Raw genomic sequence first — 12,019 nt, forward strand, 5'->3', positions numbered from 1 at the left:
GCCAGAATTGCAGTTTTTCGGTCACCAAAAATCTGCCAAAAAATGCAGTAAGAAGTGATTAAAGTATTGCTGGCTATCCCAAAATTGTATCAATAAAACTTTCAGCTCCCCAGCTGGGGACTAGAACCTCTGATCATCCGATTGCTGCTTGTACTGTATACTGCAATACCACAGTATTAGAATATATAGAGAAACTCTTCAGCAGATCCCTGGCTGTTATGACAATGCTGCAGCACCCCACGATTGCATTGCGGGGAGCTAGTGATCACGTGGGAAGTAGCTCTTTAAATGCCGGACTCCGTGATTGATAGCACCGGTGGAGCGTAGCTCCAGACACTGCTGTTAGAGGCAGAGTCTCCCTGTGAATCACAGCCATTCTCTTCTGGCAGGAACACTGGCTCAGATTCTGAGCTTGCATCAAAGAAAGGGGCCAGACGTGTGCCATAATAGTACGTCCTATGTAGGGAAGGGCTCAAGGAAGAATTATTTTAGCTGACTGTTCACAGGCCGCCATCGTCTGAAAAGAAGTCAGTAGTAGGGTTTTTTTTTTGGGTGGGGGACAAAGAACATTCATAGAAAGATTAATAATTCTTCACCAGGTGACGTTGAACGCCTGTAATGTCCAGTACTGAATAAAATGCGTATAGCTGCATCAGCGTAATGATTGTTCTCCATGCGATTGTTCGTTCAATAGTTGTTCGACCTCATTGCGTAATGGCTCCGAACCTTCACATGGTCAGGACATGAACCTGCTTCTCTTCAGATCTAGGGGTTCAGAAGGTCAGGTGGAAAAAGCGGCTTCTATCCAATTGATGAACTCTAAACCGCTAATGCACCTAAGGGGGATTAACGCGTATGGAGCCACACACAATGATGATCCTGTTACCCAACACGTAAGCCCCTAAAGAAGATCTGTTACTTGGGAGACTGTAATGAAAAGTCTCCTAAAATCAGATGGGACTTTCCAATGTTTCATCCAAGGTTATTCTCTTAATGCACTGAATTGTAACGTATTGAGAAGTGTTAGGAAATTGTGACCAGTCACAAAGGCCCCGAGTCATCATTTTGTTTTTGGGCAAAACGGTTAAAAATAAACAAAACATGTGAAGACGTATGAAAATAGATTTTTAGAAGGTGCAAATTAAAAAGAATTAGCTGCATATAATAAACAGGTAACAAAAATAAAATAAAGGTGCAGCTGGAATAATGACTCGGTCCCATAGTGTGTTAACACTGAGCTAAAATTGTATTCAGGATTTTTATTTTTTTTTTATACCTTTTACATTAAATAGCTGCCACCCATATCTCGTTTTAGGACTGAGAAACAAAGAAATGAAGCGCTACTGAATGCTGAAGAGCTGACTCGAGCTTTCCAACAATACAAGAAGAATGTTACTGAGAAGATGGAAAAGGTAAAACAAAAGACAACAAAACATTGGTGCTTCTACATTATGGCGGTGTCTCATTAAAGATACTTATGGCACATATGTGGGATAATTGTCTGATAGATGTAGAGTCTACCTCTGTTTGGAACCTGAATCTATTAGGGTATGCGCACACGTTGCGGATTTCCTGCGGATCCGCAGCGTTTTTTACCGTGCAGAAACGCTGCAGATCCGCAAGTGATTTACAGTACAATGTAAATCAATGAGAAAAAAAAACGCTCTGCTAATGGTGCGGAAAATTCCGTGTGGAAACGCTGCGGATTAAAAGAAGTAGAATGTGACTTCTTTTTTTGCGGATCTGCAGCATTTTTGTACTCATTCCATTATAGGAATCCGCAGGGGTAAAAAACGCAGAAAAACTCAGAAAATCCGCACCTGCGTTTTCTGCCAAGAGATGCAGAATCTGCACAAACAATTCCTGAGGCTAATCTGCAATGTGTGCACATAGCCTTAAGGTACCGTCACATTAAGCGACGCTGCAGCGATCTAGACAACGATCCCAATCGCTGCAGCGTTGCTGTGTGGTCGCTGGAGAGCTGTCACACAGACAGCTCTCCAGCGACCAACGATGCCGGTAACCAGGGTAAACATCGGGTTACTAAGCGCAGGGCTGCGCTTAGTAACCCGGTGTTTACCCTGGTTACCAGCGTAAACGTAAAAAACAAAAAAACAGTACATACTTACATTCCGGTGTCTGTCCTCTCCGGCGCTCTGCTTCTCTGCACTGTGTAAGCGCCGGCCGGAAAGCACAGCGGTGACATCACACCGGAGGACAGACACCGGAATGTAAGTATGAAGTGTTTTTCTTTATCGCCTCTCATTGGGGGACACAGGAACCATGGGTGTATGCTGCTGCCACTAGGAGGCTGACACTATGCAAATAAAAAAATTAGCTCCTCCTCTGCAGTGTACACCCCACCGACTGGCATTAAACTCTTCAGTTTAGCTTAGTGTCAGTAGGAGGTGGACACGGGTCTTTCATTAGACCCTTATCTACCTCAATGTGCGTCGTTTCCTTTCAGGTTTTCTTCCAGAGGGATACAGGGTGAGCAGTCACGCCTGTAGTCCCACAATACGGACTATGAGTACGGCGTGTACTGCCACCCCGTATCCTCATAGATCCCTCTCCAGGACCAAGATCCTAGCACAGAAGCGTGCTCAGAAGTCCGGTCCTGGCTCCGTCCCCCACCCACTCGCCTACCAGAGCCTGTCGGTCGGAGGAGACGAGGACGTCCATCACAGCTCCGTGGACGTCTCATTCCCCTCAGGTTAGTAACGGCGTGGGATGTTTAGGTGAGTATTTCCCCTCCATTCCCCGGGATCTTTTCTCCAGATGTCCCGGTCCTCCCTCATGGCGTTTATTTTAGAGGGATCCCAGGGACAGCCACAAGGGCTGTAACTCATTTTCCTCCTAAGCTCTCCTTCATTGGCTTTTAGAATCTCAGCCTAGCAGGCTGCCGCGCCGCTCCCCCCTGCGGTCTCACTTCTCGGGGCCACAATGTTCCTGTGTCTGCACGGCGTCCTTGGCAGGATGCCGTGCCACTTACTTTCTGCGGCGCTCCGACGCCGCCACTCTCCAGCGGCGCTCCGGCGCCGCTATTCTCAGGCGGCGCTCCGGCACCGCGATTCTCTGGCGACGCTCCGGCGCCGCGATTCTCATTGGGGGACACCCGGCGCCGCCATTTTCCGGCGGCGCCGGCCTCTAATTTAGGTCCCGGCTTCTGCCGGGGCCTACCTCTGGCGCCGCGCCCCCACCAGTTCCGTTCGGACAGCCTTGGCAGACTGCCGCTATTGTCAGACTCTGCGGCGCACTGCTCCGGCGCCGCGGTTCCCTTCTCCGGCGGCGCCGGTCTCTAATTTAGGTCCCGGCTTAGGCCGGGGCCTACTTCCGGTTTCTCGGCTCCTCACTTCCGGTTCTGCGGGCGGGCTTCTTTCCCGCCCGACATACTGCGCCCTGCCCACCGGCGCCTCTGCGTCTGGCTCCACCCCCTTCCTCGTGGGTCCCTCGGCCGGCGTGCACCGCTTCTCACAGCAGTAGCACTCGCATCTTCTGTGGCTCAGCATCGCAGAATCAGCACCTCAGGGTAGTTCTCCGCCGAGGACAAGTGGGACATCTTCCAGGACCGGGTCCGTGAGTAGCTGCACTGCAGACTGACACCCCCCTCTGCCCACTGTCCCCTAACCCACTGGCATCTTCAGGGTCCCTAAAAATGTCTACCTCTAAAGGGGGCCGCTCTCGTCCCCCTACCTCTTCATCTTCTGCCTTAGTCACGTACTTTGCATGTTCGTCCTGCAACAGCAAACTTCCCTCAGGTCAGTCCTCCCCGCTGTGTCAGTCCTGCAGCAACCCGATTGTTCCCACCGCCCAGGATCCCCCGGCTGTTCCGCCCGAGAGTGATCCCCCCATCCCAGGCTGGGCCGCTTCTCTGTCACAATCGGTGGCCGATTTAACACGGGTGTCTCAAACCCTGGTGTCCGCGCTGGATCGGTTACCCCTGCAGACCCCTGCAGTGGCCAGCAGGTCGCAGGAACCGCCGCCCGAGCCCTCCTTGATTAGCCACAAAAGGTCCAGACAGGAACGTCGGTCTGAGTCCTCTTCGCGTTCCATCTCGCCGCACGGCCCTCCCCCGCGGTTGGTGTCGCACCGTTCCTCCTCCCCTGAGTCAGGCGAGGCTTTATCTGATGCGCCCTCAGAGGAGATGTCGGAGTTGGATCCTAGCCAAATCGCCACCATGAGTGAGTCGGTCCAGAACCTCATTCGGGCTATAAACCAAACCTGTGGCATTAAGGATCCCTCTACGGAACCCGCAGATCAGGCGGTTTCGTTTAGACGGGCCAAACCACCTTCAAGATTTTTTGCCCCTCATCCTGAATTCGAGGAAATCCTGACCAGAGAGAGAGAGAATCCGACCAGACGTTTTCAGAGGGGAAAACGCCTGGGGGTGTTATATCCTTTTTCACCAGATCTTACCGCCAATTGGACGGTCTCTCCCTCGGTGGATCCACCTGTGTCCAGGCTGTCCACCAACACGGTGCTCCCACTGTCCGGCGGAGCGTCTCTGAAGGACTCTAACGACAGAGTTATAGAATCCTTCGCAAAATCTGCCTTCGAAGCGGCTTCAGCAGCGCTATGCCCGGCCTTTGCTTCCACTTGGGCCTCAAAATCCATCTCAAAATGGGCCAAGGATCTGCGGCGAGGTATCCTGGACGGGGCTCCTCCCGCGCAATTAGCGGAACTTGCCAACCAGATTTCCCACGCTGGTGAATACCTGGTTTCCGCCTCCCTGGATGTCGCGTCTTGTGCGGCTCAGGCTTCCAGCAATGCCGTTGCCATCCGCCGGACCGTTTGGCTCAAGGCCTGGCAGGCGGACTTGTCCTCCAAAAAGTCCCTCACTAGTCTGCCCTTCCAGGGCTCTCGTCTCTTTGGTTCCCAGCTGGACCAGATCATTAAGGACGCCACTGGGGGCACAAGTTCCCTTCTCCCCCAGGCTAAACCTCGTCGCCCTCCTCCTAGATGGCAGTTTCGCTCGTTCCGGCCTTTTCGTCGCTTCGCTGCGTCAAACTCCTTTTCCCAGCAGCAACAGAGGCCACAGGCACGTCAAGAGAAGAAGGCGGTGTCCTTCAGGCCCACTCCGTCCTGGCGTCCTCGCTATTCCCAGGGTAGATCGTCCAGGCCCAGGACTGGAAGATCCACTTCCGCATGACTCTCGGCAAGACTCCAGCCCAACTCCCAGGTTGGGGGGCCGTCTTCTCCGTTTCAGGGACGTCTGGATTTCCGCAGTAGAGGATGCATGGGTCAGGGAAGTTGTGTCTTCGGGATACAAAATAGAGTTCGCCTCCCGACCCAGAGATCGTTTCTTCCAATCTCGTCCTCCAAAAGATCCCGCTTTGGTTCCGGGCTTCTTCGCAGCCATCACTTCTCTGCTCAAATCCGGGGTAATCGTTCCCGTCCCAGAAAAGGAACGGTACACGGGTTTCTACTCGAACCTCTTTGTGGTACCGAAAAAAGACGGCAAGGTTCGTCCCATTCTGGACCTCAAATTGTTGAACAGGAGGGTTCGCCTGAGACACTTCAGGATGGAATCCCTTCGTTCAGTAATTGCTTCCATGGAGGCTCAGGAATTTCTATGCTCTATAGATATCCAGGACGCCTACCTACATGTTCCAATATTTCCCGGACATCACCGTTTCCTGCGCTTCGCAGTGCAACAAGATCATTTTCAGTTCGTCGCCCTGCCGTTCGGTCTCGCAACCGCGCCAAGGGTGTTCACGAAAATCATGGCGGCGCTGATGGCCATTTTGAGAGTCAGAGGCTTGGTTCTGTTTCCATACCTCGACGACATCCTCATCAAGGCTCCGTCCTTTGCTCAGACCCACGAAAGCTTGTCCATTGTTCTCGACACCTTATCCCGTTTCGGATGGCTGGTCAACCGGAAGAAGTCCTGCCTTATTCCTTCTCAGCGCATCATCTTTCTGGGCATGCTCTTCGACACTCGTCAGTCCAGAGTCTTCCTTCCCAAGGACAAGAGATCCACCCTTTGTCGGGACATTCTCTTGCTCCAGGGTCCTCGGCCTCCCTCCCTCCGATCGGCCATGAAGGTTCTGGGGAGGATGGTAGCTACCTTGGAAGCGATTCCCTTCGCCCAATTCCATTCTCGACCCCTTCAGCAAGCCATTCTGTCTCAGTGGGACAGGTCGGTCTTCTCCCTGGATCGGCCGATCAGACTCTCCTTTCGGGTCAAGCGGTCTCTCAACTGGTGGCTGACGTCTCCTCTCATCTCCCAGGGCAGGTCCTTCCTTCCGGTTCACTGGCAGGTGGTGACAACGGATGCCAGCCTGATCGGCTGGGGTGCGGTTTTTCGCCACCTGACGGTTCAGGGCCGTTGGTCGCTACAGGAGTCCGCGCTGCCGATCAACGTCCTCGAAATTCGGGCCATCTTTCTGTCCCTCCGCCATTGGGAAAGGATTCTCAGGGGCCTTCCAGTCCGGATCCAGACGGACAATGCCACGGCTGTGGCATATGTCAACCATCAGGGGGGGACTCGGAGCTCCTTGGCCCTTGCCGAGGTGTCCAAGATCCTCCTTTGGGCAGAGGCAACGGTTCCGGTGATATCCGCGGTGCATATCCCCGGCGTAGAAAACTGGGCCGCCGACTTCCTCAGCCGCGAGGGTCTCGCGGCGGGGGAATGGTCCCTGCATCCGGAGGTCTTCCATCAGATTTGTCTTCGATGGGGAACTCCGGATGTGGATCTCACGGCGTCTCGGATCAACAGGAAGGTTCCACAATTCGTCTCCAGGTCACGCGATCCTCTCGCAGTGGGCGTCGATGCTCTGGCCATTCCTTGGTCACAGTTCGAGATGCCCTATCTGTTCCCACCCCTTCCATTACTTCCCAAACTGTTGAAGAAGATCAAAGCGGAAGGGGTGCCAGTCATCCTGATCGCCCCGGATTGGCCCAGGAGAGCTTGGTTCGCGGAGCTCGTCAACCTTCTCGCGGACGCTCCCTGGCGCCTTCCAGACAGGCCCGATCTGCTGTCCCAGGGTCCGATCTGCCACCCGAATTCTCGGTCGCTCAGTTTAACGGCGTGGCTGTTGAGACCGCGGTTCTAAGAGCGTCCGGCCTTTCGGACCGGGTCATTCACACCATGATTCAGGCTCGGAAGTCTTCGTCTTCCAGGATCTACTACCGCACCTGGAAGGCCTACTTCCGTTGGTGCGAGTCCAACCGCGTGCCGCCTATGGTTTTTTCCCTGCCTTCTCTTTTGGCCTTCCTTCAGGCAGGACTGGATTCGGGCCTGGCTCTTAGTTCCCTGAAGGGTCAGGTCTCTGCGCTTTCCATCCTCTTTCAGAAGACCTTGGCCTCTCGGCCACAGGTTAAGACCTTCTTTCAGGGGGTAGCCCACGCCGTCCCGCCGTACAGGGCCCCTGTGGAGGCATGGGACCTAAACCTGGTACTGGACGTTCTGAAGGTTTCTCCCTTTGAACCTCTTAGGGAGATTCCTCTATCAGTTTTATCTTGGAAGGTGGCCTTTCTTGTGGCCATCACGTCCATTCGCCGCGTTTCCGAGCTGGCGGCACTGTCTTGCCGCCCTCCGTTTTTGGTCATTCACCAGGACAAGGTGGTCTTCCGACCTCCACCTTCCTTTCTTCCTAAGGTGGTTTCCACCTTCCACCTCAACGAGGACATCGTTCTACCTTCCTTTTGTCCAGCTCCGACTCATCCTCTGGAGCGATCGTTGAACAAGCTGGACCTAGTCAGGGCAGTGAGGTTTTATCTGGATAGAACATCCTCTTTCCGGAAGACGGATTCATTTTTCGTCATTCCTGATGGCACGCGCAGAGGCCAGCCGGCTTCTAAAGCGACTATTGCTCGCTGGATCAGAACGGCAATTTTGGAGGCTTACCGGGTCAAGAACAGAGTGCCCCCTCCTGGGATTAAGGCTCACTCTACCCGGGCAGTCGGCGCCTCCTGGGCGGTGCACCACAGGGCTTCCGCCCTACAGCTTTGCAAAGCGGCAACTTGGTCTTCCATCCACACGTTCGCCAAATTTTACAAGGTCCATACCTACGCATCGGCGGACGCCAGCCTAGGCAGAAGGATCCTGCAGGCGGCAGTGGTGAGTCCTCTGACCTGATGGAAGTCTGTTTTCCCGCCCTTGGGACTGCTTTGGGACGTCCCATGGTTCCTGTGTCCCCCAATGAGAGGCGATAAAGAAAACAGGATTTTTGGTTGCTTACCGTAAAATCTGTTTCTTGAAGCCTCCATTGGGGGACACAGCACCCTCCCAATGTTTTTGTTATATGTTCTCTGACTGTTCTCACGTTTACAGTTCTCAAGTTTGTGGTTATGGTTTTTCAACCTTGTTCTTTCTCCTACTGCTTTCTCACTAACTGAAGAGTTTAATGCCAGTCGGTGGGGTGTACACTGCAGAGGAGGAGCTAATTTTTTTATTTGCATAGTGTCAGCCTCCTAGTGGCAGCAGCATACACCCATGGTTCCTGTGTCCCCCAATGGAGGCTTCAAGAAACAGATTTTACGGTAAGCAACCAAAAATCCTGTTTTTTTTTTTTTTTTACATTTACGCTGGTAACCAGGGTAAGCGGCCCTGTGCTTAGTAACCCGATGTTTACCCTGGTTACCAGTGAAGACATCGCTGAATCGGCGTCACACACGCCGATTCAGCGATGTCTGAGGGAGTCCAGCGACTAAATAAAGTTCTGGATTTTCTGCGCCGACCAACAACATCACAGCAGGATCCAGATCGCTGCTGCCTGTCAAACTGAACGATATCGCTATCTAGGACGCTGCAACGTCACGGATCGCTAGCGATATCGTTCAGTGTGACGGTACCTTAAGTCATTTATAGCATAGATAATAGATATATCATATCCAGTGGATATCATTATCCACTGGGGTCACTTGATATTAGTTTTGCTATAACTCCTTAATGACCAGTCCTGAAAGGGATGAAATAACCAGCCACGTGTTTGTTTTTACTTTTCTTCAATTCGGCAGCCATGACAAAAAGGTGTCAATGTAGAGTCAGTGCAGGCTTGGACTGGCCCAAAGGAGAACTGGAGAATCCTCCAGTGGGCCACCACCATCTTATATGAGCAGTACTTGCCACTATATACTTGAATCACTATGTACAGACACAGGCGACATCTTATTTATTTCCCAATCTACCCAAATCATTGCTATAGAAGCTTGTGATTGAGGATAATGGCACATTTTCATGTAGCTGAAAAGTGGGGCCCTGGAGTTGGTTACTGGTGGGCCCTCAGCACCCCAGTCCGAGACTAGTTCAGTATCTGCGCTACCCACCGTTAAACTCTGAGCAATCGCTATGATGTTGAAGTTAGTTATACAATGTGAGAATTGTGCAATTCTGAAAATAGTTTCTACAAGATGTGATTTAAAGGTAAAAAAGATTGTGCACATTGAAAGAAAGAAAGGTTATGTAATATATCGTATTATTCTAATATTATTAATTTATTTAATTTCATTATTAGTTTTTTCCCTTCAGGAGTGCAACCTCCCCAGTTCCGTGACTCCTGATTGTTGGGGAGCAGGTACTCTTGATTGATCGACAGTTGAGACCAGAGGCATTGTTTCCCGGTGCCCTTTCAATGCTGCTCCGTGAAGCCTGCATCAGAAGCACAATGGGACTGAAGCTGGCCGCTTTCAGGCGCTATTCACACTCTCCAATTATCCCGGCCAGCCTCCGTTTAGTGCTTACAAGCTCAATAGACAATAGCTTGTAAGCACTGCACATGCTTCACTTGGCAATGGGATGTAAACTATAAAGAAATAATAAACTTTGGTTCCTTTTCCCCAAATTGTAATAGTAAGTAAATTTGCAAATTTACCCATCTTCGAGAATGGAAATGACCCTTTTACCTTACTGGTATATGTCGCTCGTACATCACTGAGCTCCATATGCTGCTGTGTTTGGAATTGATTTTCTACTCCTTTATAACATTATTGACATTTTACCTTAGAGTTCAGAATGTTTTTCAGGTATTTTTCATCCACAATAAGAAATGTTTTGACATTGCTTCATTCTTCCTATTAAAAGATCATTGCTTTATCTCTTTTTAGGTTAAGACAGAAGGATCTCGGATTAATCTAAATCTCCAGGAATGTGAAAGAGAACGAGCTGAATTGCTGGAGAAATGTAAAAATCTGGAGAATGAACTTGAAAACATCAGGGAGCATTTAAGGTGCAGCATGCTACGTACCGATCGGCTGTAGCCATCATCGGGTATAACATTGGAAGATTGAAGATATTTTCACTTCATTGTGAATTTGCTTTTTCCGCTTTAGAAACTTAACGTCTGAAAAAATGGCTGAAAAAGAGAAGCAGAAAAGTGTTGAGATGAAAACTCTAGAGCTGATTTCTCTCCTGACGCAATCTAATCAGCGGGTCCTTAAGCTGGAGAGTGATCTGGAAAATAAGGAGAATGTACTGAAGGACAACAATACTCTGCTGCATGAAAACAAAGAGTTAAAAGAACAGCTTACGAAAATGGTAAAGAATCAATGTGCTTCAGAGCCAGTGGATATCGAGCCCGTGTCATGCTTTAAGGTGAGTCTTATTAGTAAATCTGAGCCTTCTATATCTATGATATGAATTATCAAATGGAATCTGTCACCAGGTTTTTCCTACCCCATCAGAGAGCAGTATAATGTAGGGGCATTGCTATGCAATGCTATTATCACTTGTTTCTTAAAGGGGTTTGCATGCATCGGAACCCTTGAGCCTGTGCTTTGTGATTGGCTTTTCTGTCTGCCGAGCCACAGCAGATGTACATTTTCTCAGGGTGTTTATCTTCCATTATCCTTGCTTCAGTCTTTTTAGGTTAAAAGTTGTTTTCGGGGGACTGGCGCTTCCAAACCCTTGGATTTATTACCTAGCTGCTCAGGGCCAACAGATGAGGGGGTGGAGGGATGTGTCTGGGGCTGGTTCAATACAAAGGGTCTTGGTCCAGGTGATGGGGAGAGATCCTTTGGTTCAGGGGTCGGAGGCAGGAAGTTTTAGGAAGATGGGTTTGGTGTATCCTACTTTAGCGCTGATACATAAAGTCTGGGAGGCAATTAAAATGATTAGGGGTTTGGAGCACTTGACAAATTTTTTCCCCGATATGGCAAAACGAGACTCTACCGGAATTTGTTAAAATGGGAGAATTTAAAAACTGGATGAGACTGGGAATACAGTGCATGGTTCAGGTGCAGGACGCGCAGGGACTGGTGCCCTTTGGAAAGTTGCAGGAAGATTATGGGCTACCGGAGGTCTGCAGATTTCAATATGGTCGGTTTCGGCATGCTTATGTTACGCAGAGCAAGACGATGAATATAGAGATTCACAAGGATATATTGATTGATTATGTCTGCGCAGAGGGGGGAACAAAAGGGGTAGTGTCGGGCATTTATAAGGATCTAATGCATACTTTTATAAATAATTATCCTATGGGAGGAGGAGTTGGGCAGGATAGAGGAAGATAAATGGGAAGTGATTATGGAATATTTACCCCAGTTATCGCTGAGTGAACCGGGCAGACTCTCGCAGATATATGTACTCCATAGAGTATACAGGACTCCTGAACGGCTGTATAGAGCGGGTCTGAGACAGACTTCTGAGTGTCCTCGGTGCCGGGGGCTGGAATTCTCCATATGTTGTGGCAGTGTCCAAATCTGAACCCATATTGGATAGCGGTGCTTAATGCCATAGGAGGAGCGTATGGTTGTAGGATTGAGAGGGACCCTGTGGTGTGTGTACTTGGATATGTGGAGGAGGTCCAGGTACATAATAAATATAAGGTGGCAATGGCTAGATTACTATATATTGCGCAGATACTGGACAAATGAAGATCCGCCGACGTTGAGAGAATTTTTCAGACAGTCTGACTCTATTGTTAATATGGAAAAAAACATTTATGTTAAGAGAAAAGGCATAATAACATTTGAGACATTGTGGACACCTTGGGTGGAGATAAGATGACCCTGAACTTAGGTTACACCATGCATCATTTGCTGCTCTTGTATGTGATGGGGGGAGGGGAGGGAGGGAATT

General features: G+C 50.2%; 1 protein-coding gene across 2 annotated transcripts in view; it reads left to right on the plus strand.

Annotated features, from left to right (window-relative positions):
* The window catches only part of CCDC18 (coiled-coil domain containing 18), an 82,131-nt gene that overhangs the window by 20,460 nt on the left and 49,652 nt on the right, over nucleotides 1-12,019 (plus strand). For both annotated transcript variants that reach the window (XM_069737590.1, XM_069737591.1), the window contains exons 6-8: nucleotides 1,316-1,412; nucleotides 10,048-10,169; nucleotides 10,273-10,534. In XM_069737590.1, coding sequence (XP_069593691.1) covers nucleotides 1,316-1,412; nucleotides 10,048-10,169; nucleotides 10,273-10,534 — 481 coding nt within the window. The remainder of the gene's footprint in view (nucleotides 1-1,315; nucleotides 1,413-10,047; nucleotides 10,170-10,272; nucleotides 10,535-12,019) is intronic.

The sequence above is a fragment of the Ranitomeya imitator genome, chromosome 8, assembly GCF_032444005.1.
Source record: "Ranitomeya imitator isolate aRanImi1 chromosome 8, aRanImi1.pri, whole genome shotgun sequence".
NCBI lineage: Eukaryota > Metazoa > Chordata > Amphibia > Anura > Dendrobatidae > Ranitomeya > Ranitomeya imitator.